Source organism: Fonsecaea multimorphosa (genome assembly GCF_000836435.1).
Source record: "Fonsecaea multimorphosa CBS 102226 unplaced genomic scaffold supercont1.30, whole genome shotgun sequence".
Lineage (NCBI taxonomy): Eukaryota > Fungi > Ascomycota > Eurotiomycetes > Chaetothyriales > Herpotrichiellaceae > Fonsecaea > Fonsecaea multimorphosa.
Window position 1 is genome coordinate 1 of NW_015971664.1, and position 27,381 is coordinate 27,381.

Below are 27,381 nucleotides of genomic sequence, written 5' to 3' on the forward strand. Positions count from 1 at the left end.
AGGTCGTGGACAGGCTTGAAGACGTAGAAGGATCCGAGGTTGACGAAGACGAGTCCGAGGTCGTAGAAGATGGACTCGAAGTCGCAGACAGACTCGAAGACGTAGAAGGATCCGAGGTCGAAGACGTAGCGAGATCCGAAGTCGGAGACGAGTCCGATGTTGTAGACGTCGTGGGAGACGAAGACGTGGCGAGAGTGGTGGTTAAAGTCGAGCTTGTAGGCGTCTGACTGGAGAAGATCGAGGATGTCGTTATGGAGCTAGAAGACGTAGTAATGCTGCTCGAACTATCATCACCTCCCACAACCGTCATGGCATTCATGGTAAAGACTGTCGGATCTTCCACAAAAATACCATCATCTGCCACCAGTCCGTTCCAAAAGCCACAATGCCATTCGAAGTCCGACGTCGACTGATAGTAAGTCCAAACACTAGCGCCCAGCTGCTCGGCAGTCGCCACACATTGACTCAGGAATGCAGTGGGATCGTTGCTATATTCTCCATCGCCCGAAGTAGCTGAAGAATAACTAGTTCCCAGAGTCGTAGGAATGGCGGCAAAACAGCTGTAGAAGAATTGGGTGTACTGAGTGCCATCCGGTGCTGTTTGATCTGCCAATGGTAGAATGGAACAATTCGGTCCACTCGTCTCCTCGGATATCGGCGTGGTCGTTGTAGTAGTGGTCGTCGCTATAATATCCGAGGTTGTACTAGAGATGGGACTAGTGGTCGAGACGTAGATCGCTGAGGTAGTAGAGCTCGAGGGAGGACTGGCAGGGTCGGAGGTGGGGCTCGTAGGACTCTCAGCAGAGCTAGAGGGGGTACTGCTTGTCGAGACGTAGATTGCTGAGGTAGTACTAGAGGTAGGGCTGCCAGGATCGGACGTAGGGCTGGTGGTAGGGCTGGTACTAGGGCTGCCAGAGTCGGACGTTGGGCTCGTAGTTGGGCTCGTAGTTGGGCTACCACCATCAGAGGTAGGGCTGCCAGAGTCGGAAGTCGGGCTTGTAGTCGGGCTACCAGCATCAGAGGTAGGGCTAGTGGTAGGATTACCAAGATCAGAGGTAGGGCTCGTGGTTGGGCTGCCACCAGCATCGGAAGTAGGGCTTGTAGTTGGGCTACCATCATCAGAGGTAGGGCTCGTGGTTGGGCTGCCACCAGCGTCGGAAGTAGGGCTTGTAGTTGGGTTACCACCATCAGAGGTAGGGCTAGTGGTAGGACTACTAGGATCAGAGGTAGGACTCGTGGTAGGGCTGCCAGAATCGGAGGTAGGGCTCGTGGTAGGGCTACCACCATCAGAGGTAGGGCTGGAGCTCGGGCTGGTGGGACTCGAGGTAGGATTGTCAGCAGGGCCAGTAGGACTCGAAGCGGCCGAGTCGGTGGTGGTACTAGCGTCAACTGTTGTCGAGCTGGACCCCGGTGTGGTCGTAGTCGTGGTTTGCGGCGACGGTGTTATCGTGCTGGCGACATCAGTATTGTAGGAGTCCGGATCTGTATCCGGCACAGCAGTAGCAGGGGTACAGCTACTGTCCGTCGCAGTACCGACAGTCACGGATAAGACATTGTCGGCACCAACGCAGAAACCAGCTCCTGACAAGACAAGAGCGCCCCCAGAGAATGACCATACAATTGTTGTTGGTATTGCCGAGGCTGATGAATAGATCGTCAGAGCCGAAGTTCCTGAATCACCGCTGAAGCCCACCACCAAGGTAGTGCCGAAGATCATTAGCACGCCATCAGATGTGAGCACGAAAGCCACAGCATCAGCATCAGATTCGACAAGCACAAGCTCTCCGTCGACATAACCAACCACCAGGATGTCTCGCTTGTGTTTTCCTGATCCACCAGTGCCTACACGAAGGGAAAAGGGCTGACCAAACGTAGGGGCCGAAGTGTCTGCAGTCGAAGTAGTAGAGGAGACGCCCGGGGTGGTCACAGTGACGGAGACGGTAGTCAGGCTTGTTGGGCTGGGTAGACTGTCACCTCCTGCAGGGGTCGAAGTCGTAATGATTGTTGAAGTAGTAGAATCGGATGGAGTACCTGAGCTTGTGTCGACGGAGGGACTTGAATTGGGAGTAGTGGTCGGTATTCCATTTGCAGGTGTCGTTGTGCTTGTCGATGCTTCATCAGCAGGCGTTGTACTGGGAATGCTGCCCTGGTCAGAAGGCGGGTCATCTGTCGTTGTTGTGATATATACGGCAGAGGATGTGGTGGTGCTTGTGGTTGTGGGAATGAGAGAAGAAGACGGGTCCTGTGTCGTTGTTGGAATATCCCCAGTAGACGGTGTGGTCGAGCTGGTACTCGCTGGAGGGAGGTCAGAAGGCGGGTCATCCGTCGTTGTTGTGTGATACACAGCAGAGGGTGTGGGAGTGCTTGTTGTGCTTGCTGAAACGATAGGCGAAGAGCCGGTTGCAGTGGTGGTCGTGGCTGGTGAAGAGCTAAGAGGCGTGGGTGTAGAGGAAGACCGCCTTGGGATGGAGCTCGTCGATAGTGTTGATTCAGACCGAGAACTGCTACTTGGTCCTCCGGGCAAATTGGCGGAGTTAGAGGTCCCAACAGGAGAAGTTGGTGACGACCCAGAAGCAGAAGGTGTAGTTGTATGCAGCGTAGTCGTATGCAGCAAAGTCGTTTCAGACGTCGAAAGTATTGACCAGGAAGTGGAGTGAGACAGCGAGCTTGACTTTGGGTTCACGGCTCCCCATGAGTGCGAGTGCGGCACTGAACTATTCCAATCATCCCAACCGTGTCCCGATGAGTGCGGCGCAGAACCATCCCAATCATCCCAATGTTGTCCGTCAGACGTGCCCGTAGCTGCGGGAGGGTGAGGATAAGCGGTACCAATGCTGACGGAGGTGGTCGAATCGCAGGGGCAAGTAAAAACAAATCTAGTGAGGGACTCTGTGACGGTAGTATCATGATTACCTAAAAGATTGAATGAATGAGCGGACGCCGCGAGGGCTAGGGCTACTGTAACACGTAGCAAGCCCATGGCAGCAAATTTGTGAAGAAACGAAAGATGAAGGTCAGTATACAAGGTCAAAGAGAGTGCATGGTGGCCTTGGTACCAAGGAGAGAAGTCGGATGTGAGGAGATCTGCCTGCTTTTTACTGAACCTCCTGTCCTCCTACCTGCGCCATCTCCTCTGAAGCCAGCGCCTCGGGAGTGTCTGTGGTATAGCATTGTAATCCACATCGATCCCGTTTGACAGCGAGGGGGAAGCGCCCAGGTGGCAGCCTGAACATAGTTGAGCCGGGAGCGGAGTCTGTTTTGTCTTGGAAATCGCTAGAGTTGAGGATGGTGGAAATAGGAAGAGGGAGTCTTAGGAAGTATTTTGGCTCGAAGTGGACTGGGCAGCTGGGCAGCTGATGTGGCGTTGGCCAGAACCGTCACCCACCGTTAACTCGGCGTTGAGCAAACCACGAATCCACCACGTGGCTGAGCTGAATCCGGCGCCCCTTGGACCGGAGAGGAAGACGGCACAATTGACGACAGACGCCAACGACCCCTATCGCCCCGAACAAACAGCGTTTCTCTCTGTTGAAGGAGCACTTCGCCCCCTGATGGCCTGTGAGTTGGCGTCAATACTGGCGACAACGCCTTTGTCCGTGGCACTATCCGGACTCTCCGACTTGTTCCAGCCTTATTCGGCACTCGGGTACTCTGCCTTGCCTTCACCTCATCATCGCTGCTAGTGGAGCACGCCAGAAGCTAGAGGGGGAAGAGAAAGGCAAAAAAGAGAAGAGCTCCACACGAGAAGGAACGAGACCACCGAAAAGGGGCCAAGAGACGAACCATTGTAGCAAACAATTGTCGTCGCACTCTCTTTTTCCGGACCTCGCCGGCGAATGCACAAAGTGTTCGCAGACCTTTCGTGGTGGATCGATCCTGCGGGTTTGGAAAATACGACGGAAAGAACAGCCCGGTATATTTGGAGCGGGCATGGCAGCGCAGGCAACTGTCAAGGCTTGGGGCCAGCAGCAATGAATATTGCATATCAGCCTCGCCTCTACAAGGTTTTGAGCAGATTTCCTGTGCAGACAGACATAAAACAAGTGAAAAAGTTGGCCCCATCGCGCGCCTTTTAGCGACTACATCTTAGCGTTGTCAACGTCAAAACTCAGTTAGGCTGCACTTTGCCATAGCGCTTCGATGGAGGCATCTACTCCACGTCTATGTCGTAGTGTACTCATCTCTCGCCTGGGGCTGAATACTCCGTATGCTCGTAGCTTGATTATAACGCAACGCCGATAGTAACTACAAAAGGATTGGCGAGAGCTGGATTGGCCCTATCCGTGGGGTCGAGGCGCGACTGCTCGGAGCTCATGTACGACTCGCCCCGGCTGTGCTGCTCCTACAACGAATCACTTCCTTCTCTCCTCGCATTCACCTGTTATGTCAAGTTTACCAGGATTTCATTGCTTCGAGGATTCAAACGATGATATGGACGGGAGGCTCCTTCGACGGCAATCTGGCTTTGCGCAAAGTGCGGCGCTAAGCGACGGGAAACGATCACAGCATATCGCATGGACGCTTATGCAATGGTATTACAGTGATCTTGCTCGAGGAGTCTAAAATGCTCACTTGTGCCAATTCAAATCCCAATGGCTAATTAGTTCTCAGATCAGCTTGATTTGTCTAGTCTCTGGCTCCAGCTTTTTGAACGCCGTGTACCACAGCACGCCAACCCCGTTCCTCCTGTGCACTCCTGGACTGACCTCTTCGATCCAAAGTACATGAGCGAGGCGGAAGTTGTCAGAGAGTACCCATAATGGGCGCAAGCAAGCAAAGTAGAATCCATACATGACTGGCATAACCACCACCAATGCAAACAGAAATAGTCCGAAAAACAACAACGAAAATGCGAGCACAATAGCAACAAAAGCCAAAACCAGTACCGCAGTAAGAGTGGCGAAGGTAGCGACCCAGGGCTTCACGAGCCAGGGGAATTGCCGCAACGTGGGATGATCCGTCCCACGGCCGAGTTCGAACCGTGTGCCTTTGGTGTGTCGAGGCTGCTGCTGGTATCTTTGCTCGTAGCGATCATTGACAGGCCCGAGAAAATCATCTCTGAGAGCGGCCCGGTCCTTCTCTTCGGTGCTTAGGTCGATGAAGGACTCAATGTTATCGAACCATACCAGTGGAAACCAGCTAACACCGACAAGCACACATTTGCAAGGGATGCGAGGGTTGTCATCCGACTCAGGGAAGCTGGAAATGTGTGATGTATGACTCAGAGATCCAACGCGTTTTCCAGACTCTGCTCTCACGGACAGATAACCCGTTCGCACATTGTCGGCGATCGCCGCAACTTCCACTACTTGGCTGGAGAATGATATCGACACTTGCAGAGGCTGTGTATTTTGCGCAGATCGTGTATCTGAAACTTCTGTAGCTTGCGGCTGAGAAGGACCTGCAACGTGCTGTAGGTGGCCTTTGCTGTCGTAGTTGTAGAAAGTGGAGCCTTTGCCGTCTTGAACCTCAATCGTACAAAGGACAGCCCGATACCTGTCAAAGTCAGGATAATTTATCGACCCGGTCCATCCAGTCCACGTCCACGATGGACGTCCCTCAATGCGACGAGGCTTCTGCTCAAGCGGATCCCATTGGACAGAGCCATGCCACCAATTGAGGGCTAAAGGCAAATGCTCGATGGGCAGTGCCTCGATGAAGCGCATTCCCCACGATTGTTCTTGTTCGTTGAGTATACCCTGGAAGGCGAAATATCGATCTGTGTCCAGAGAGGCACGCCTACCAGAGTATAGTTCGACATAGCACTTCCACAACTTCCATTGCCACAAGTTTGAGCGAGCAGGGGGGTCTAGAAGCAGCGATCCAGGATGATTGTACAGCTTTCCGCGGTTGTTGTGACTTTCAACCCGGTCTTCACTATACGTTGCAGACAGACAGCTAAAGTATACTTGTCCTGATCCGAGGTAGACTATTCTTCGTGATAGAAGATGCTCCTGGAATGTCCAAGCCCGCGTGTTCCACTTGCAATCTGGGTGGGAGTACTTTTCGGCGAGAGAGGGAAAGACAGGCGTGTACCGGACACCCTCGACTGTCTCAACATGCTGGGTACGAGATACTGAGTACGCGGTGACGCCGTGCAATCCGTTGTCAGCATCGTCTGAATCCAGTGCTACGATTGTAGCATTTGCTCCCAAGTAGATCTCGTTCATCATGGCAATTTGTGAAGCCTTCTCTGACGGATCGTCTTGGTTGATACAGAGAGCGTCGACCCACAGGTAAGTCTCCCCAAGCTCGGAGGTGAGAGAGATGGCGTCCTGAATGACGCGTGGTAAGCGCATATGTCGTATACTAACCGGTGGCCCCCCTAAGAATTCGCGACCAAGGCCTGGTACCTTTGGCTGTGGTGTGTTTCCCCACACATACGACAGAGCTAGATATGTGACTGGCCTCGTTATCGACTCGATGGTCAGATTCGTGGCGTTAATCAGGACGTGCGGATGTCGCATGCGACTGAGAATCCGCTCTTCGAGAGCTCTGCATTTAACATGGCTATTTGAGCATCGCTTCAACCATTGCATGACGAGGTTCCGGTCTGCGTAACTGGACTGTAAGCTTCTCGCATAGCCATCCGATAGCCTGCCGATTAACCTCGCGTCTTCACCAAGGGGTAGAATAGAACGAGCACCACGGATGTCAGCTTCGAAACCCCACACATCCGTGGGTTTGCCTTCGAGATCGCGTGTCCGACCTAGCTTGTATCGTGTCAGAGACGAGATCTCAGAAAACTCCTCTCCACCATCTATACTAAAAGCCAACAAACGACACAACGGACACAGGGCTTGGGTGCTGATCCGTTGTGGGGGCTTAAAAGTACATAGTACCTCGCAGTCCGCCCTATACCTCACATGCCATGGCCAGGATGCTTGGATCCGATCCTTTAGCAGTATTTCCGGACACGCACATAATGAATCGACGTTGACGCCTTCTAACCTGAACACACTCATGTTGATTCCGGCCATCATGCCGTACCACGACCTCACCGGCACCGAGGTTAGCGTGTCCAGAATCTCGAGTATTGTCCGGGTAATCCAAATCCAACCGCGTTTCAAGATCTGAACGGTGGAAGCGTCCATGGTGCTTACGGCTGAAAAAGTGCAAGCCTTGTCGGACGAACGTTGCTGATTGATCTGAATAGTCTCTTAGCAAATTTAAGCAGGTCAAAACACAAGGCGGCAATAACAATCGTCTCAGTTCTCAGTCTCTTCGGCTCAGTTGCCTCAGTTGGCCTAAGAACCCACTATAGTTAAAGTAGGTACCTACCTAGGTAATTACTAGGTAGCGAGCTAGGTAGGGCAAGTAGGCATAGCTCAGAGCGGCAGCACTATCAGGCCCATCCGGGGCGTTGAGGACCTGGAGGCGCGACCACGTTTTGCCCATCTTGGCCATTTCTCCAATCTTACCGGCCGCTACTGCGCTGCGCATTCGTGTCTTCCAAAGTCGCTGTCAGGCATCAGTAGGACGATCGTGAACATTCACAATGTTACCAGACAGACCCTCCGAATACTTGATGTCCCTATGACACGGCATGTCACATTGGACGCCCTCAGCACCCTGCGCATGCCAGGGAAGAAGATGAGATGGCCTCTCCAATTCGGCCTGCATCCCAGGGAACATATGCCTCACCCACAGCCACCTCACCCACGACCGAATACCCTTTTCCTAGCATTTCGCAAAGACAACATGGAGGTCCAAGAGGTGCCTTGCGCCGTGGATCGACCTCAAGCTCCATTGCCAGCACTCTCGACACGGCTTCGCTCAGCAACGCTACAATAACAGAGACCAGCCAAAATGCCATCTCAACATTACTGCAACACCCCATAATCCACACCGGCTTGAGAACAGCCAATGTCCCTTCCAGTTCAGGCTACAAAGCTCCCACGACTCGCGATATTCCCCCCGTCGCCCTCACGAATATCCCGCACATCGAAGCCAAGGCCTTCTATCCTTACCTATCGCAGGTTGGTTCGCTCTATGAAGCATTCCAACGGGCAAAAAATGAGGGCGAGGGCGAGACATCATTGTTCCACCGAGACAAGAAGGAAAACAAGAATGAAGAGTGGGAAGCCATTCTCAGCAAGCGCCTGCAAAGGCCTGGCCATTCACGGACAAGCTCCGTGAGCTCGACGGTATCCAGTCCCTTAGAGCCGCCTCAGCCGAAAAGAAGACAGAGTGGCCAACGTCGGCAGGCGGTCACGCCCTTGTCGACGATCCCGACCGTCTACTCGGACGAGGATTTCCACCTCGAGAACCCCAGGACGTTTGATATCGTCTCTGAAAACTCGGAGATCGTCCGTGACCCAAGCGGCACTCCTTCTGGGAGGAAATCCCTGGCTACAAATGCGATCCTGCAGGAGAAATTATCGTGGTACATGGATACAGTCGAGGTCCACCTAATTAACTCGATATCAACGGCGTCCAAGTCCTTCTTCTCCGCACTCGGCTCTCTTCGGGAGCTGCACAATGAGGCTGCGGACTCGGTAGACCGCATTCAGAAACTGCGGAGGGAGCTGGCGAAACTCGACAAGGAAATGGCTATCGATGGACTGAAAGTCGTCAATCTGAAGCAGCGTCGTGACAACGTCCGTCAATTGGCACAGGCCATCATGCAACTCGAGGACATCGTCATATCGGTGCAAACATGCGACGAAATGGTTGAAAGAGGCGAGATTGATGAAGCATTGGATCGTTTAGATGACGTGGAAGCCTTGATGTCCGGTAAGGAGGGCAAATCTCTCCAGACGGACCAACAGTCCCGATATAAGCGACGTGATTTACGAAGAATCAAAGCCCTCGAGGGTGCTTTCGACGACCTGAATCAGTTGCGCCAGCGGGCCGGTCGGGGATATGAAACCCGATTTCACAACAGCCTGCTCAGCGATATCCGAAGGCATGTGGAGCAGACAGAGACTAGCATGACCCTCCAAAGGTGGGGAGTCGCCTATACAAGACCTAAACCGGGCCAAAGGAGAGCACCGTCTGCGTTCCCCGGGTACATGAATATTGGATCGGCGCTACGAGCTGAACTCGAAGCTGAGATGAGGGGCCTGTCGAGGGCCAGGTATACCACTCCGGCAGCTACTAGTTTCAGAGCAATCGTCTTGCGCGAGATGAAGAGCATGATTCGGAAGCAGCTCCCGAGCTCCAACGACGATGACAATGTTTCTACAGTCTCTGCTTCAACAATGGGTGGAAGAAACATGAGCCAGCAAGAGAAGTCGTCGATTCTGGCTAGAAATCTGAGAGCCTTGGATGCGCAAGATTGGTATCAGATGCTGGCCACCATCTACACAAACATTAGTGAAGGTCTGCGCCGGCTCAGCGTGCAAGTCAAAATTTTGCTGGACATCACGAGCAATTTGCCAGACCACATGATCAAATCGCCTCCGAGAACTCCTGACCCTGCAAGTATCGATAGAGTCATGAGCCCTCCGACAGGCCGAGCTCGGGCTACCAGTTCCGTGCAAGCAGAAATGCAGCAAGTTCTGGATCTCTCCAGTCTTCTGGGAGAAGGTGTGGATCTTGCACAGGCACAGATCACTAAGGTAGTCAGGGTCCGGTCACAGCAAAATTCGGAGTTGTCGTTGCCTGATTTCTTGAAATACTTCACGCTCAACCGACTGTTCGCCGATGAATGTGAAGCGATATCTGGCCGCAGCGGCACCGGCCTCAAAAGCGTCCTCGACACCCAAATCAAGGATTTTGTGGCGCGATTTGCAGACTCTCAGAAGCATGAAGTGATCAAGGTGATGGACGCCGATAAATGGGATGCTAGAGATTTCGGCGAACGCGAAAATGAGATCCTCACTCGGGTCATGGAAGGCAGTACCAACGATGCTCTTCCCTGGATTGAAAGCACGATGATCTGGCAAGCTTCGACTAATGGCGCTGAGACAAGCAACGGTGCTGCAATTAATGGGACGGCTGCTGCAGGCGCAAAAGTGCGCAGCGCTGTAATCGACGAACAGAAGTACATACTCCCAGAATCTGCCATCGCCATGCTACGATCCATGGAAACATTCCAACACCTAGCAGCTGGCATCCCGAGCATGAGCAGTGAGGTGGCGACTTCCTTGCTGGAAAGTCTCAAGTTGTTTAATTCACGAAGCTCCCAACTGATCTTGGGGGCCGGCGCCACTAGGAGTGCAGGGCTGAAGAACATCACGACAAAACACCTGGCGTTGTCGTCCCAAGGATTGAGCTTCATCGTCGCACTCATACCGTATGTGAGGGAATTCTTCCGCCGTCATGTCCCTTCCTCGACCGCCTCACAAGTTATGACCGAGTTCGACAAGGTCAAGCGTCTGTTCCAGGAACACCAAAATGGTATACACGAGAAGCTCGTCGACATCATGTCCGGGCGAGCGTCGATGCACGTCAAGGCGATGAAGAACATTGACTGGGAAGAAGCGGCCAAGAACACGGCCGTGCACGTGTCACCGTACATGGAGACCTTGACGAAAGAAACGGCCACGCTGCAGAAGGTACTGGCCAAGCATTTACCGGAACCTGTGGTTGCGGGGATCATGGTACCGGTGTTTGCCAGTTACCGAGAGCAGTGGACGAACGCGTACAGAGATGTTAACATCAAGTCCATGAAGGCAAAGGAAAGGTGAGTTTGGGGTCACAGAACCAGGGTTCTTGGACCATATGCTAACTCTGCTGATCTTAGGTTATTGGCCGATGCATCATTCTTCAATCTACGAATCAGCAAGATTGACGGATCGGGCGATCTGGGCGAGCATATCGTCAAAGTCGTCGAGGGAAAGGCAGTGGTCAGCAGTGCAGCACCACCAGCTACCGCTCCATCTGAAATACCTGTGACAGCAGAAGTGGTAGAACAGAAGCAAGAATCCTCTGCACAGGAGAATGGAGAGAAGAAAGACGAGGGTACGAAGAAGCAGGATGATGACAAGACGTAGAGCCTATAGGCACCTAGGTAGTATATGTCAGGTGGCACGGTCAGTGGATTGTGACTATATGTGCGGATGGCTTCTGTGGAATGGATGAGATATAGCTAGGTAACTTTGACGACCTGCAGGATAGACATGTACCTAGTAAGGTATTGACTGGACTGTGCCGTTGAAGGCTCCGTTTCAAGATCACTGGCCCAAATTTCTTCTTCAAGGGATGCAGCAGGCATACATATGTTGTTGGTGATTCGTGCCGGATCAACGTTGTCTACCTAAGGTATATATGGTCGTATCGAGCATGCAGTTATGATCAATATAACACTGGCGGCACAATTGTCTGCATTCCGTTACAGACAATACAAACGGGCACAACCTGCTAACTGCCTACTCGTAACTTGATGATGGATGGCCTTGAACCATTGGTTTCTCCCCTAACAGCCTTGACTCGTAGAATCCCCGTTGCTGGAAATGCTCCCCTTCAGCACAACACGGGGCATGGACCACATCAAAATATCTCTCTCGCACCAGCCCCCCTTCCCAACTCTCCATGTGGACGACTAGAAAATAGCCGTGGCGTTGACGTGACTGCTCACGCCGCCGCGACAATTAAAGGGGGCGCTACTAAAGAAGAAGGTCCAGCGGTTGTTCTTCTTGCACAGCTCGGCGAGTTTCTCGAGGTCGAGCATCTCGCCGAGCGGCATGCCCCAGAGCGCGAGGATGAACTCGTGCAGGTAGTAGGACTCCGGGGTGGGCCAGCGCTCGAAGGAAGGCGCGTCGCCGCCGACGGCGGCGAAGTAGCAGTCGTGCAACCAGTCCTTCATGGCCTCTTCTTGCTTGATGCCGCACCACTGGGCGTCGGGCCCGTGGCGGAGGGCGAGGCGTTCGCGGTCCTGCGGGGCGCGCTTGTGGTAGTCCTGCACCCAGCCGGAGCGGATCAGCAGGATGTCGCCGATCTTGAGGTCGCCGCCCTGGGACTGGGGGCGGATGTCGAGGCCCTGGTGTTTGCCGCAGGCGACGAGGTCGTCGTAGCTGATGGCGTGCGAGGTCGCCGTGTCGTACTTGATGCCCACGCTGTCGGCGTACGCGCGGTAGTCGAGCAGCACGCCGCGGCCCGAGAAGCCGTGCTCGGACCAGTGGTGGATGCTGCACTTGTCGTTGGCCGTCGGGCCCATGATGTCGCTGCCGTGCGTGTTGTTGTAGAAGGTCTGGGTCGGGACGTGCGCGAAATGCCGGAACCCGTCCCACTGCGTGCCGGACTGCGTGTTCATGTGGTACACGTCGTCGTACGCGATGCCCTCGGCCAGCGGCAGGATCTTGTGCTCGAACTTTTGCCGCCCAAAGGCTGGCTGCTCCGGCACGTCCAGCGGCAGGTCCAGGCGTGCCATTTCCCCCGTGCGGATCTCCTGAGACGCGGCCTTGACCCGCGTCGGTGTCAACAGGTTCAGCCGCCCGACGTAGTCGTCCTTGCCCCAGACCCAGGCCGCCTCGTCCGGCGCGCCGACGATCTTGGGCAGGTTCTTGCGCGTCGGGAACGACGTCGAGTCCGGGTCGAACGGGATCGTCGTCGCCACTTTGCCCATGATGGAATCCTTGATTTGACTCAACCGCCTGCTTGCTTGGGAGAATGCGTCCGTCATGGCCGTCTCCGGGATTCTGGCGGGGGCTGGAGTTGGTAATCTTCGATCTTTTATATTAATTACTATAAGGGACTTGCCAGCACCACAGCTCCACCACAATGCTTTTTTTCTCCTTTAGCCGTGGGAAGGAAGGAAAAAGTGCTTACCACAGCGACCGGGTCAACGAGTCGAGCTAAACTTTTCTTTGCTTATCGCCGTGGAAGCTTGGTTCGAGTTCCCGAGGTCTATCGGTCAAGAATATCAGGGTGGCCTTTTGTCTGAAGTTCCATTTGGAGGGGAATAGCCGGTGAGAGCTCTTCCCCGCAGACGATGGGAACTTGCATGTCATGATGCAGCCCGGCATTCATCTCACTTCTCGCATGCGTATTCCCCGCGAGTGAGAGTCGATGACGATTGCCATCACCCTGGACAATTGGTTGGGACCATGGTGTTGGGTAGGGGTGTTCAACCCCTTCAGCAGCTTGTGTGACGACTTGCGAGCACAGTGAGGGAGGGGGCCAATACATAAGCCTGTATCTCGTATCTCGTACTTGTAGCTGTCCTCGGCCTGGCCTCGGCAAGTCCAAGCCCAGAAAACGATCAGACTAATAATCTCTGGGTAGTAATCTCCAAGGGGGCGGCAGAGTAATTACTCTCTGATCTTGACCCTGATTGGAGCACCTGTTTTCATTGCTGAGGCGCCCGTCGAAGGTAGCGGCGGAGCTCGTTCCATGATTCTGGAATCTCTACCTCCTGAGAATCAGGGGACCATTTTGGTCTTCGCTACGCACGGTTTTGGGTTGATAATAGAGGATGACGGTGTAGATTTCTGATCAAAGTGCTGTACAATTCACGCTCTTTGAGCCTGCATCAAGTTTTCGACGAGTGAAAGATTTCTGGTCCGGGAGGTACTCGTCTTTCTTAACTCGAGAACGAAAATACCTGATTGCCCTTCTCAGAACAGGGTTCGATGTTAAGCAGCGAGCGTAGGCCGCCTTGACCTTATCTCCACCTGAGCCATCGACCAGAGATCACTGTAGTGCTCATCGAGCTTACTCCCTAAACGACCACGCCGTGGGCCTGACCTGGCGCGCTCGAAATCGAGGTACTGCAAGAAGCATGAAATAAGTGTAAACATGCCTGACGGAGGTACGGGGTACAAAAGTGCCGTTTGCTCGTATCATCTTAGGGTCATGCACGTGTGAAATCCAAGAACCGATTATACATCGGCGGGGTTTGGGTGCAAGAGGACTGTATGGCAAGCGAATCCCTACATATCAGCCTCTTCGCCTTCAATCAAGTGTAGCGTACCCATCTCAACGAAAAAGGGGGCCTCGAATCACTGTCCATGGCCAACTTCTGGAGTGATTATATCACGCACTATTGCTGCAATAGCGCTTGCGGCGTTCCATGCTATAAACATGAATATACGCTTAAAGGCTAGATCTTTGAGGTTCGTGCTTTCCCACGAAGGAGGACGAGATCGACCTCCCCTGTTGCGGGAACTCGAACAGCCATAGACACGTTACCGGACCTCTCTGCTACGTCTTCAATCCTCTGAAGGTGGCCATTAACGTAGAGTCCCCACGTGCCTTGAGAGAGGTTGTTGAATGTAGGTGTGACCTTATGATCCTGGCCATCCCATGATTTGAGAGTAACCACCAACGCAGCATCCTCGGCTGACCATTGGCCTCTCAGGAAATCCACACCCTGCGAGAGGTCGACATTATCGACGTAGGGTCTCTGGGCCAGTATCTCCTTGGTCCACGGGCGCTCGAACATCTCCTTCTGACCGTTATGGACGTTGAGACGGCCGTAGGCGACCCCGGCATTGCTAGAGTATGGATCCATGCATATGGCCGTGGCCGGCTGGAAGTCATTGCGCCTCTCATAATACAAGCCGCCGTTCTCCCATCTCGGGTGCATTTCCCGGTCGATATACTCCAGCAAGGGGAAGAGATATTCTTCTTTGCCCAGCTCGCTGAGCCACTGCAAGACCATACCCACACCGGGAGCTTTGGCGACGTTGGGATCCACCTCGGGGTTCTTCTCCTTTACAATTCGAGTAGCTTCGGCGACCGTGGCAGCGTTGTCTGGGTGGTGTCTGGCCAGGTCCCGCGCAGACAGCTTCAGGATCTCCCTGGCCACCCAGAAGCTTTGCAGGCGCACCTGGCCATTGACTTTGGTGAGGTGTCCTAGTCTCTGCTTTTCGAAAAGATCATAGACAAAGTCGGAGTACCAAGCGTTCATGTATGCTCCGCACCACGCCGACCCGACGACGCTGGAAGCGGTCACGATGTCATCCTGCTGCACCATCCACATATGGATGATCTGGCCGTTTGGTCCCAACATGCCCTTTTTCTTTTCCCAGGCAGCGAGATACTTGGGCTTGATATCGTCAAAGATATGGGTTCCGTTCCGCACGTCGTTGTACCGGATCGCAATCAAAGGGAACTGATTGCAGATGACAAAGACCACGTTCGGCTCGCAGCAGACTCCAAGCCATTGGTTCTTTTCCATTTCGGCGACAATGACGTCTTGTAACGACTTGGTCGAGTATTCGTACCTTTTAGGGGTTCCCCAGAACTGCGGATCCCATTCAAAAGCTATAGACCCGGGTTTCTCGTACTCGTCGTCGTCGAATAGCATGGCGTATAAGCTGACCATGAGCAAAAGATGCCCGCTATACATAATGTTCTCGCGTACCACAGGGTCCGCCCACTGTGCCCGAGGTGTGACTTGGTCCGGATTCAAAACTTTCCCGCCCTGAGAAGTGTTCCACCAGTAACCCCATACATCACGCAAGAGCATTTTTTGGATGAAACGGCGCAAGAGGGGTTTGAAGACCGAGCGCAGTGCCGGCAGGCGGTGGAAGTGGGCCACACCAGCTCCATAGACCAGGGTGGCAAGCTGGTATCGGTATGCATCCATAGACTCTTGAAGGTAATCCTCCGACCACATGTGGTTCCAGCAGTTGTCCGGCATGCTAGCCAGGTTGTGGTAGTGCCGAATATGGCCTGCTTGCTCTTTATTGAGCTTCGGAAACGCACTAATATCAAAAGGAAGAGATGATGGCATAGAATTGGCGGAATTGGCAAAGCTCCCCAAGCTGCCGGGTACATTTTGTGTCGACATTGTGGACGTTGGGCCAGAGTTACTGTTCCTCGATGATCAGGCGGCAATGTTCTAAATGCGAATAACATAGAGTAGCTGGCATACAGCAACCTGTGAGCTCTTTTTATGTTCAAGTCCTGCTGAGCATTGCTGATGGTCCTTCACACGCGAAGGTTACTGGAAAGCGCCCTTCTCCCGGCCCGAGGGTGCGTGCGCAACCGTCCACAAAGTGATCGGACGTGGTTGGCGTTCTCCATGCTCCGGACACGGAGGTGGTTGGGCTCTTGCATACCCTCGTACCGATCAGCCTCCCATGGGCAATCTTCTGATAGGTATCCGGTACTCATGCTCTGAATGTCTGGGGTCCCAGTTTGAAATGTGAAGAAAAGCAGGAGCACCAAGTAGGGAGACTTTGCTTCCTATCTAGGTCAAGTCCAGAGCATAAGTGGGCCTCTTTCCGTCTGTAGTGGGCCCGGAGATCGGGGTGCTGTGTGCTGATGGACGCCTCAACTAGCCTCAACATGCCAAAGCCAGCCTCGGCTTTCAAAGGCTCGAGATGGGATTGGTAGAACTTCACTCCGGCACCAGCAGCCCCAGACTCCCCAGACTCCCCAGACTCCGCAGGCTCTCCTCCATGCTCCGTGTGGGGGTTCTTTGAGAGGACCACGCGTTAAGACAGAAGAAGCCATAAATATTGCATCGCGGGCTCATCCAGCTGGTACAGGTCCAAGCAATTCCCCTTTCGGAGCAGGAACCATAGAAAACGACGACTCTCACAGCACCAAGGTTTCCATTGTGGTTCGAACTGTATCTTCATGGATGAGCTAAATCCAAACCGGTACAAACGCAGTAATGCGAGACTCATACGGTATTGCCTCGTCCCTTCGACATTGGCGGTCATCTATGGCATGGGGATTGCGCAGACTGGAGGGTTCCTGGCCATGTCCGAGTAAGAACGCTCTGCCACTGCTGGGGCAGAAGAGCAAATGAGTTCCCATGCCCGGCTGACATGACGATATAGATACAACCAGGACTTTGGAGAGTACAACTCGGCGACCGGAAGCAAGGCGCTCACGGCGCCCCAGATTTCTGGCCTCACAGGCACGACACTGGGCGCGGCTTGTGTTTCTGCCATTTTCGCTGGGACTGTGGGCACCCGCTATGGTCGCAAAATCGGCCTCACATTGGCAGCATTGCTGTATGTCATCGGACTCATACTCAACTGTGCGGCGACAAGTTACGCCTTTGTCATCGTGGGTAAAGTCATTCTTGGGTTGGCAGTTGGACTGGCTGCGAACTTCGTCATCGCATACTGGGCCGAAACGTCCCCTGTCAAGATGCGAGGCCTCATCACGCTCTTGTATGGGGCCATCACCAATCTTGCCCAGTTTGTTGGGGCTTGCATCGTTAAGGGCACGAGTGAGTTGACGACGAGCTGGGCGTGGAGAGCCTCTTTGATGACGGAGTTCATCCCGCCTCTTATCCTGCTTACCTTCATTTATTGGATTCCCGAGACACCCAGTAAGTTTGAATTTTCCGTCTTCGCCCTGATCCTCATCTGCCCTGAGATCCCCGTTGGCCAAGAGTTCCGACGGTCTGACAGAGTCAAAGGATGGTATGCTTCGCACGGCAAGAATGCACAGGCCCGCGAAGCAATGTGTCACGTCAGAGGACCGACCTGGCCTGAAGAAGAGATCGACGCTGAAATCGACGACATTGTCGGCATGTTAGAGATCGAGAGACAACTCGAAGGCTCCTCCAGCTGGATCCACTGCTTCCAAGGGACTGACTTACGGAGAACTCTATTGGCCATCTTTGCTCTTCTGGGTCAAGAGTTTTCCGGTGTCGCCTTCATCGCTGGGTCAGTATCACTTTACTCCATTCGTGAACCCGCAGCGTAGCTGACACACCTGTAACAGATACGGAACGCTATTCTTCTCTCTCTCGGGTGTAACAGATCCGTTCACCACGAATGTTATTTCCTCCATGTGCGGTATTGCGGGCTCCCTGACCTCTTTCGTCCTTGTCAAGTACGTGGGACGCCGAAAGATCCTCGTTGGCGGCACAGTCGTACAGACTTTCTGCATGTTCGCCTTTGCCATCATCGGAGTTGCTACCCCGGGCACTCATGCAGCTGCCAAGTCCTTGGTCGCCTTTGTGTGCATCTTCAACTTTTCCTATGGTGCATCCTGGGGCCCTGTGGCATTTGTCCTCATTGGAGAACTGCCGTCGACCAAGTTAAGGTCCAAGACCTTGGCCCTGGCCACCTCCGTCGGCTGGAGCTTCAACGTACTCATCTCGGTCGGTATGCCTTACTTGCTGAGTGACGCCTACGTCATGCTAGGAACCAAGGTGGGATTCATATTTGGGGCAACCGAGCTGTTGGCCTTCGTCTTTGCTTTCTTCTTTCTCCCAGAAACCAAAGATCGGACGCTTGAAGAGATTGACGAGATGTTCATGAATGTGAGTGTTTCCTGGTGGACAAGGCTCAGCGCTGACACCCTTATACAGAAAGTACCGGCTTGGGAATTCAAGAACTATGTCACGACAAAGACTGTGCAAGGCATCTCGGTAGGTAGTGAAATGGTAAACGTCATTGGAGAGGATAAAGGTGCCATCTCTCATGTTGACCGAGCGGCTTGAGTTGGTTGTGTTGATGCCTGGGTCCATGGCATTGAACCTCGTTGTCGAAAAGGAAATAGCCGTGAGATCAGGCACATATATTCTACTTACCTGGGTGTCGCCGGAAGTGGTAAATCAGGAGGAATGTACACAGAAAATCGGGTGATATATTCACTTATTCCAGCTTCAAATCATAGGTGGTGGTGTTTTTTATCCGAGTGAAGCACATGAATCCTCTCAGAAATGACTCCCGTGACTGTATGTCGTAGATACAAAATGCAGCGGAGGGATTTGCGTTTTCCCACCTGTCAATCGTGCAACAGTCCCCGGACGGCGTTTAAAAGGATGTGCTTAATGCCCCAAACGGACACCTTGCTGAGCACATCCGCGGTTTGCTGTAAGATTTGCCTCGGCCCCGGCTCAGAGAATACTTCCGGAACTCCATGCATGCGTACCAGTGATGGCGTGCCATTCTCGATCCAGTCTCGAATTGCGATTACTTCCGGTCCATCTGGAGCGCCTTGCCAGTCAAGCTTGCACACAGGAAATGGACTACCAGGACTTTCGCTGATAGCCTTCGCCTGATAATCTGCCAACAGTAATGTCGACAATATGAAACAAATAAGCCCACAGTGGAAGATATTGTAGGCTTCTTGTGGATGATTGCACGGATATAATCTGGTGATCATGAGCCCCTGTGCGCACGTATAGAGAAGAGCGCGGGGGTTTCTTGGGTTCTCCCTGCACCACCGCAAGATCCGATTCCGTGCAGGAATCGCACGGGAGTCGTCCTGCCAAAGCATGATGCCGAACAAGTCACAAATAACGACACCTTCGGCGAGCCCATGAGCAATACCGACCTGTAGCCAATGCTGGACTGTATACTCGTTGCTAGGCTCGGCAATAGCACTGGGATAATAGCCGGTTATCGGCGACGCAAAGTCGTCGAGAATCTGGAGAAGTTCGGCCCTTCCCTTGAGAAGGGCGTCATATGTGCTGAGGTGCATTGCTGCCTGATGGGTAGTAGCTTCTTTGTTGTCCCAGACCATTCGCGTCAAAACTGTTAAGATGATGAAGCGAACATAATCGTCATCGTACACGGAATGAGCGCTGGCTGGGTGTTCGACGACACGAGAGATGCAACTCTGAAACGAGTCTGTTCGGGGGCATTGTTCTGTCCATGGATGAATGGCAGCCCAAGCCTGTTTTGATGCTGCCTTCCAGTGTTTAGTAAGGCAGGGGAGGTCCAGCTTGAGTTCATTCAATAGAATGTAAGGCCGGGCATTGCGCATGCCGGCAGAAGCAGCGTCGTAAGCCTGTCATATTCCTGCGTCAGAGACAATCCACTGGCAGATCAGTTCGGCAAAGACCCACAAAGATAGCCCAGCCCATTCTTAAAGCCCGTTCTGCACAGATCCAGCTCTCCCATCGACTTTGGGTGTCAGAATGATCTTTGCTTTTCTGCGCAGTATGATGTGGATCGAACAATCCCATGCATCGAGCATAGTTGACAAGAGCACCACGACTTGACTCGGCAAGCTCATATAGACGTTGGCTGCCACTTGCAAACCCAAAAACGGAGTTCAGCAGCTGCGCAGAGATATAATACTCGGTTCTCACGAAGCGAGGGTCGTGCTCAGCCTGAATGAAGGATCTCAGCTTCACCCTATGTAATGGGCCTGATACTGACCATAAAGACCAGCAGTCTTCGAATAAATTCTGAAAGAGCAATTGAGAATGCTGCTGCTCCTTCAAAGTCTGTGTAGCATGCTCCAATCATGATCAGAACGAGTGTAAGCACCGGTTCTTTGGCAGGGTCGAATGATGGCTGATGAATTATCGGAACCCACTATTCAGCCTATGCATCAGACACGGTACAAGAATACTCCTCAGCACGGTTACCTTGTCAAAATGCGCAAAGTAAAGATCAATACAGTGATCGAGCTGTTGGGGTGTGGGAAACGAAGGAATTGAGGCAGCTGGCCAGATGGATTGCTCAAAAGGAGCTTCCAAGATATCTTGTAGTATGGAGGCACCGCGGGAGCCGATGCTAGGCAGTCCAATATAGCTGGAAAGAGGGTTCGAGCTCTTTGAAGGACCAAGACGCGGTAGGGTTAGATGCTTCGGCTGGGTCGCAGGCCATAACATCGGATAATGCTCCTCCTCATCCGCGTTTCGAGAACCTCCTGGAATTCGTAGATGCTTGTGTAAAGGGTCGTCCTTCGAAGACGCGCTGGCTTCGAGCGGCTGTGTTTGGGAAAGAGACCTGCCCAAAGGAGATAGGCCGTCGAAATGAAAATTTGGCGGCTCGGTTGGTGGAAACCATCCAGTACTCGGCCAACAGGTCATGTCGAAATCATCGAGGTTGTCGGGATAATTCCAGTCCAGAAGAGAGAGCATGTCTGGGCCAGAGCACGGCGCAGACTGAGCAAAGTCGGGGAACACCTCGGGGAGTACATAAGAGCCATTGGAGCCAGCCTCATCTTCGTGGATCGCGGCAGAACCCATCTCTGGCATGGTCGCCTCTTGCAATATCGGTGGAACACTTGACTGGCTGTCTGCCATATGACTCCACGTCGCATCAGGGCTATTACGCCTCGCCCCTGGAAGGACTTCTGGTTCATACGAACAAGGGACGCCTCGCCGAAGGCATGAGGAACAGCTTGGATATTCTCCCAAGCAACGAATCTTCAGCCTAGGACAAAAAGTCTTAATTAGTCACGGCGTCCGATAGAAATCTCTCGACCTACGAACCTTCGGCAGACGAGACAAGCCTTCTTTCTCGGTGGGGGAGGAGGCCGGTGGCTGTCGTGTATTTGCGCATGTCGACGAAGGGTGTAACTGCAATCACGGTGGCTTGTGAGTTGCCTTCTCAGCGACCAAGCAGATGTGCATACAAGCGGCCAAACCGTTTTCCACACACTGAGCATTGTTTCTCCCTAGGCGAAGTTTGTTTCGGTGTATGTGGGCTCGGCTCATCTTGGAATGATGCAGCGCCATCAGTGCGACTTACGGACACAGCAACTTCAAACGAGGTACCAGCCTCCATTATCAGCGTTGATGGAGATTCGGCTGTGCTTCGTCGTCAGGAAAGCGAGCAATGTTATTGAGGGGGTTGCCAAGGCGATGTAACGACTATCCCGCCTGCCCGCTAAGCCCCTTGCCCGAATGCCTCGGAAATACTCTAGTAGCCCTTTCCGTAATTACTTCATACCTAGGTACGATGGACTAGGTAATTAGAGAGTATTAGGATCCCATATGCTCACTGTATATCTCTATCAGGTCATATCAGGTAATGAAGCTCTGAACAGTCATCGCTCCGCCTGGACAAAAGCCTTCGTAAGGTTCAATCTCTTCAAGCAGTCAGGAATTGTCCCGGATCTACCGAAAGATGAAGCCAAACAATGCTCAGGGGGTGAGAAACGCCTTTCGTGGGCCGTCGGGGTTTGGTGGACAATGTAACAGCACCTCTCGCGCACCTAGTCCTGCTGAACACTGCGAGTGGACTAGCAGGGACACAGTCAGGCTTATATGAAGGATGATTTTCATCTCTCTCGCGCGACCGATTTTCTTCGACTCAATATCATTTTGATCGGCTTCAAGCCAATCGTGAAATGATCCACGGAGTTCAAAAGAGCTGTACCGTCCTCGTCCGGTGCTAGGGCTACATCGAATTTTGTGATCAGCTGAGCAGTTAACAACCGTATCTCCATGTATGCTAGATTCTTGCCTATGCAGCCGTAGGGACCAATCGAAAATGGGGCAAATGCATCTTTGTTCTTGACGAGCTCAGGCCGGGAGTAAAACCGTTCTGGAATGAACTGTTCAGCCATTGCAAAATTGGACTCGTCTGGACCAAACATATAGTCAGTCAAGCTTTCAACTTTTACCTTGCCGTGGCGAATCTGAAAGAGTGGAATTATTAGAGAAAGCTTACCACGAGCCATAGAATACAGATGTATTTGAATCGTCGTATTTCCAGGAATCCATTCATCACCAATGTAGACTCCATCAGGAGGAGTTTTTCGATAGAGCCCACTCGGGACAGGAGGATGTAGTCTGAGGGTCTCGTTGATGCAAGCGTTAAGAAGTGGTGCACACTGAAGATACTGATGTTCGATGTTGCCAGCGTCGCCAGAAATTGTCTCCAGCTCGTCCCTAAGCCGAGTCATTATACTCGGTTCGATAGCAAGGTGATAGAATAAGAATGTCAATGTCGCGGCCGTTGTGTCACTTCCAGCAACAATGATCAGCTTGCTGTCGAGATAGAGCAGTGGCAGGGCATCCCTTTGTCCTTCAGCATCTTTGGCATTCAAATCTTCAATGAGATAATGTGTGATGTCTGGGTTTTCTTGCTTCCCCTGTAAGAGGATGCGGTTTTCTATCTCAGAAGCACAGAATTTGAGAAATCGATCACATGTTGACCTCAGTGGAGCAATGTGCCAGCAGAGGCGACCGATCCAAGGCGGCAAGGCAAGTCCCATGCCGTCTTGGGAGCTGTTCAAAAGTTTGATAGCCCAATGTTCTCCTGCGGATTCCATCATGTTAAACGACCTTCCAAATGCCAGATCTCCCATGACATCGAAGCTCCAGTAGTTGAACCACTGGGACATATCAACCGGCTGTCCTGCAAGTTTGCATGAGCACAAATCGTCGAAATCTAAAAAGCCCATAAGCTTACCGGAGAACGAGTCAATGTGCAGAATGAGGCATTCGTTGTATCTGTGGACTCTCTTTTCATACCCTCGCAGAGCCTTGTCGCTGAATGCGGGGCTCCAGATTCGCCGACGCCTGTCATGCTGCGACCGTACCCGCGTGGATTGCAGTGACCATGCAGGCGCTTCCCCTTCGTACCACGGCGCCTTCTCACAAACTGCCTGAGACGATAATGCCACACGGACGACATCTGGATGCGTGACAGATAGGTCATTCGGACCCGTCCGTACAAATTTGCCCAATTGTTTGTGAGATTGATAGAGTTTTAGGAACATGTCTTTGTCTTTGCCAACGCGGAAGCTGTGATCAAGTGCACTGAGCCTTGAAAGAGGACGGCCTGGAAATTTGTTCAGAGGGTTCAAGAACAGTCTGAATATAACCAAGCTGAGGTAGATCCCAGCAATATACGAGCCCAAAATCTTCCCCGTCTCTTGTATGGCAACTGCCATTGTAGCGGTATCTCTGGCATGTTTTATGGTGGCTATGCCCACGAGAAAGAGGATGAAACAGGCTTGTATGTACCTCTGGGGATGGAGATGGCGCTCACGGCCATGAAAGTGGAAGATATGAGTTGCAGCACCGAGCATCCAGACAATTAGGAGATTTGGAATGGCTAGCATGGTCGAGCATAACTCTTTCTCAATGAAGTGCTATTGATACTTGATAAAACCACGAGAGTTCGCAATGTATTGCTCAGATGGTACTTTTGATTTGTTTACTTTGAATTTTGCGCATTTGCAACAGGTCTCGGAGCTGATGGCGTCGAGAAGGCCACCAATTTGGACCTGTGACTGTACTAGTCAGCAGATTGTGCCAGATCCGAGGATGTTGAATCCAGCTACCTGACAAGAAATGGCTGATTTGGCCAGTTAGTAGTCGGTTGCCAATCACAGCCTAGGCGAGTGGAAAAGATAGTGCTCTCATGTTGCGGGAGCCAGTAGAGGATGATACTGACCCAAAACAATATTCCGGGGCACCGGGGGCACTGGGGTCACCGGGGTTTGCGAGGGGCGCTGTGGGGTGGCAAGCCCCAGAAGACCAGCTTCCGCACTTCTGCAACTTCCGGGGACATCTGTTTGCAAGCTACATTCTTTTTGCAGTCCAGTTGGAGGCCAATCTGAATAGCCATTCGAATAGCAATGCCTAATACCCACATTAAGTGCCCGTAGACGCGGTCGACGGACGAGGCTGAACAAGGCTAAAGTTCATTGTCCTTATCGCCGAAAGAAGCTAGTGCAAACCCGGAGGTCAATTAGACTCCCCGCCAGTGCTTGAAATCCCGGCACTCCGATTGGCTCCGGCCTTTGTACTATGAACCTCAAGCTTCTCCGCTTACGGACTTTTCGTTTTCCTGGGGAAAAATTGCAGTTTGTGCTGAAGGGTCTGGATGAGTGCCTAGGGTAGTGGATTCCAGATCTTCAGGTGCAGCTGAAAGCGTTGTCGACAGAGAGGGAGGCTGGCTTGTCTCTCACTTTCATCTCATCTTCCCTGGCCTCATCAAGAACTCAATGCGCCCTGGTTCAGAGTCTCCCCTCAGCTTTTCAAGGTACTGGTAGCTCGCCATGAAAGCCTCAGCAGCCTTCAGAAGCCTGCGTCTCAGGCAAGCAAGGCTTACACTCGGCAAACAAACCATGTATGCTCGCCGCAAATCCCCCTGACTTTTCTTTCACAGCTAACTCTCCAGCAGTCGTCCCTTCTCATCATCACCTCTTCGCCGCGCAGACCCCTCCAGCCCGTCAGACACCGAAGGCCTCAATAGAGTCTCGCGCCATGTCACGCAGCCTAAATCTCAGGGCGCCTCACAGGCAATGCTCTACGCGACCGGCATGACCGAAGCAGACATGAACAAAGCAGAGGTGGGAATTTCGTCGGTCTGGTACAGCGGGAATCCTTGCAACATGCATTTATTGGATCTGTCCAACGTGGTGAAAAAGGGCGTCGCGGACGCAGGACTCCAGCCCATGCAGTTCAACACGATCGGCGTGTCAGATGCAATCTCAATGGGCACGACAGGCATGCGCTACAGTCTACAATCAAGAGAGATCATTGCCGACTCAATAGAGACGGTCATGCAGGGTCAGTGGTATGATGCGAACATCTCCATTCCAGGGTGCGACAAGAACATGCCTGGCGTGGTCATGGCCATGGGCAGAGTGAATCGCCCGTCAATCATGGTGTATGGCGGCTCCATAGCCGCTGGGTGTGCGCGGACGCAGAACAACGCCCCTATTGACGTTGTGTCGGCATTCCAGGCCTACGGTCAATTCATCGCGGGTGAAATCAATGAGGAGCAGCGCTTCGACATCATCCGCAATGCCATTCCGGCTTGCGGCGCCTGTGGTGGTATGTACACTGCCAACACCATGGCCTCGGCTATTGAGACGCTAGGCATGACATTGCCTGGGAGCGCATCCAATCCCGCTGTCTCGCAGGAGAAACAACTCGAGTGTCTGGCGGCTGGAGGTGCCATTAAGAACCTGCTTAAACTCGACCTGAAGCCGCGCGACATCATGACTCGTGAGGCCTTTGAAGATGCCATGGTTGTGGTGATGATCACGGGTGGTTCGACAAACGCGGTGCTGCACCTAATCGCTATGGCCGACGCGGTGGGCATCAAGCTCACCATCGACGATTTCCAGGCTATCAGTGACAGGACCCCATTCCTCGCGGATCTCAAGCCGAGCGGGAAATATGTCTTCAACGATCTACACGCAGTCGGCGGCATTCCGACCTTGCTAAAATTCCTGATCAAAGAAGGCGTTGTCAAGGGGACACACACAACCGTTACGGGTCAGACGCTCGCCAAGAACGTCGAATCGGCCGCCGACTTCCCGACGGATCAAGTCATCATCAAGCCGTTTTCCCAGCCGATCAAGAAGACCGGACACATTCAAATTCTACGGGGTAGTCTCGCACCGGGCGGCTCCGTCGGCAAAATCACCGGCAAAGAAGGCCTGCGTTTCGAGGGCAAAGCCAAGGTCTATGACGCAGAAGACCTGTTCATCCAGGCTCTGGAGAGAGGCGAGATCAAAAAGGGCGAGAAGACCGTGGTGGTCATCCGATACGAAGGCCCCAAGGGAGGTCCCGGCATGCCTGAAATGCTGAAGCCCAGTTCCGCCATCATGGGCGCCGGCCTGGGTAAAGATGTCGCCCTGATCACCGACGGCAGGTTCAGCGGCGGGTCCCACGGGTTTTTGATCGGCCACATCGTGCCCGAGGCGATGGAAGGCGGTCCGATCGGCCTTGTGAGGGACGGGGACGAGATCGTGATTGACGCCGAGAACAGGACACTCGATCTGATGGTGGACGAAGCGACGTTGGCAAAAAGAAGGGAGGAATGGAACACCAACAAGCCTGAGCCCCGGTACAGGAGAGGCGTCTTGGCCAAATATGCCAAACTGGTCAGTGATGCCAGCCACGGGTGCATCACGGACAAGGAGGATGTGTTGGATATACATGCATGAGAGATGTTTGATAATACAAAGACCTGAACCACCGCTTTTGCTCCTCCGCGGCCGATCACGAGAATCGTCCAGTATTTTCATCCAGGAAAAAATAAGAAAGCGCTTGATCAGATCAAACTTTCTCTGAATAAGGTCGGTAATCCCCCTACAATCCATCCTCTGTATTTCCTTATTTCCCCCTCCCACGCCAAGGAGCGCATAAACCATACGAGATGTGACAAGAATTACGTTAAGGCCTTTCCGCCCGATGAACGTTATGCATGTCGTTATGGAGGTGGACATGGAGACATGCACCAGAACCAGACGCAACGCCCTCGATCGTCCCGCTTAGTGGATATACTTAACCCCGGACAGATACTGGAATGGACACGGCTTAGAGATCGGAGGAAATACACAGTATGTCGTGGACCCTGGGGGGGGGAACGGACGAATTTGCAAAGTTACGGCATGGATGGACGGAGATGATCGAACGTCCCTGCAGGGAAGGGGGTGTCGGCATGTTCTTCTTCCTTCAGCCGGACAGACAGGCAGGCATTTGAGAGGACGGGCCACGGGCCACAAACCATGCTCTAACGGGTCCAGGCTTCTGTACGAAACGCACTGCACTCGTCCTGGTTGACGGACCGGATTTGGGCAGCTTATGGCGGACGGGAAGGGAGGAGAAGACCAAGGGAGTGAGGTTGGAGGAATGATGTGGGCATGATCAATGGGGGTTCTATGAATCTATCGCTCTTGTGTGTTTCTATATACTCTATGGTCATTATCAGATAGTTAAGACAAGGAATCATACACCCTGGGTATATTGCAGAGAGCAGTTCCGCAGACATTGGCATCGTAATCTTTGTGTATATCTGTATCGAAGGAGGTCAAGAATTAGTGCAAGCAGAACGCCATCCATGCAAATAAAATGTGTTGACA

General features: G+C 52.9%; 9 protein-coding genes across 9 annotated transcripts; 3 read left to right on the forward strand and 6 right to left on the reverse strand.

Annotated features, from left to right (window-relative positions):
• Window positions 1–11: 11 nt before the first annotated feature.
• Z520_10384 (uncharacterized protein) lies at window positions 12–2,980 on the reverse strand (the record flags this gene model as incomplete). The annotated part of the gene is made up of 2 exons (XM_016780877.1): window positions 12–257; window positions 302–2,980. Coding segments are annotated over 2 exons (2,925 nt in total), but the record flags the coding sequence as incomplete, so codon positions are not given.
• Window positions 2,981–4,607: 1,627 nt separating this feature from the next.
• Z520_10385 (uncharacterized protein) lies at window positions 4,608–7,094 on the reverse strand (the record flags this gene model as incomplete). The annotated part of the gene is made up of 2 exons (XM_016780878.1): window positions 4,608–6,709; window positions 6,923–7,094. The coding sequence occupies 2 exons, from the start codon at window positions 7,092–7,094 to the stop codon at window positions 4,608–4,610; spliced, it is 2,274 nt and encodes a 757-aa protein (XP_016627884.1).
• Window positions 7,095–7,598: 504 nt separating this feature from the next.
• Window positions 7,599–10,940, forward strand: Z520_10386 (uncharacterized protein; the record flags this gene model as incomplete). Its single annotated transcript, XM_016780879.1, has 2 exons — window positions 7,599–10,630; window positions 10,691–10,940. 2 exons carry the CDS (start codon window positions 7,599–7,601, stop codon window positions 10,938–10,940), a joined length of 3,282 nt encoding a protein of 1,093 aa, XP_016627885.1.
• A 548-nt stretch (window positions 10,941–11,488) lies between these two features.
• Window positions 11,489–12,568, reverse strand: Z520_10387 (uncharacterized protein; the record flags this gene model as incomplete). Its single annotated transcript, XM_016780880.1, has 1 exon — window positions 11,489–12,568. The coding sequence occupies one exon, from the start codon at window positions 12,566–12,568 to the stop codon at window positions 11,489–11,491; it is 1,080 nt and encodes a 359-aa protein (XP_016627886.1).
• A 1,419-nt stretch (window positions 12,569–13,987) lies between these two features.
• Z520_10388 (uncharacterized protein) lies at window positions 13,988–15,682 on the reverse strand (the record flags this gene model as incomplete). Its single annotated transcript, XM_016780881.1, has 1 exon — window positions 13,988–15,682. One exon carries the CDS (start codon window positions 15,680–15,682, stop codon window positions 13,988–13,990), a length of 1,695 nt encoding a protein of 564 aa, XP_016627887.1.
• Window positions 15,683–16,476: 794 nt separating this feature from the next.
• Z520_10389 (uncharacterized protein) lies at window positions 16,477–18,304 on the forward strand (the record flags this gene model as incomplete). The annotated part of the gene is made up of 5 exons (XM_016780882.1): window positions 16,477–16,610; window positions 16,683–17,182; window positions 17,273–17,522; window positions 17,581–18,124; window positions 18,173–18,304. The coding sequence occupies 5 exons, from the start codon at window positions 16,477–16,479 to the stop codon at window positions 18,302–18,304; spliced, it is 1,560 nt and encodes a 519-aa protein (XP_016627888.1).
• A 287-nt stretch (window positions 18,305–18,591) lies between these two features.
• On the reverse strand, window positions 18,592–20,848 carry Z520_10390 (uncharacterized protein; the record flags this gene model as incomplete). Its single annotated transcript, XM_016780883.1, has 4 exons — window positions 18,592–19,599; window positions 19,658–19,924; window positions 19,974–20,132; window positions 20,186–20,848. The coding sequence occupies 4 exons, from the start codon at window positions 20,846–20,848 to the stop codon at window positions 18,592–18,594; spliced, it is 2,097 nt and encodes a 698-aa protein (XP_016627889.1).
• A 980-nt stretch (window positions 20,849–21,828) lies between these two features.
• Window positions 21,829–23,448, reverse strand: Z520_10391 (uncharacterized protein; the record flags this gene model as incomplete). The annotated part of the gene is made up of 3 exons (XM_016780884.1): window positions 21,829–22,133; window positions 22,221–22,910; window positions 22,965–23,448. The coding sequence occupies 3 exons, from the start codon at window positions 23,446–23,448 to the stop codon at window positions 21,829–21,831; spliced, it is 1,479 nt and encodes a 492-aa protein (XP_016627890.1).
• A 1,113-nt stretch (window positions 23,449–24,561) lies between these two features.
• Window positions 24,562–26,463, forward strand: Z520_10392 (uncharacterized protein; the record flags this gene model as incomplete). Its single annotated transcript, XM_016780885.1, has 2 exons — window positions 24,562–24,632; window positions 24,687–26,463. 2 exons carry the CDS (start codon window positions 24,562–24,564, stop codon window positions 26,461–26,463), a joined length of 1,848 nt encoding a protein of 615 aa, XP_016627891.1.
• Between the last annotated feature and the right edge of the window lie 918 nt (window positions 26,464–27,381).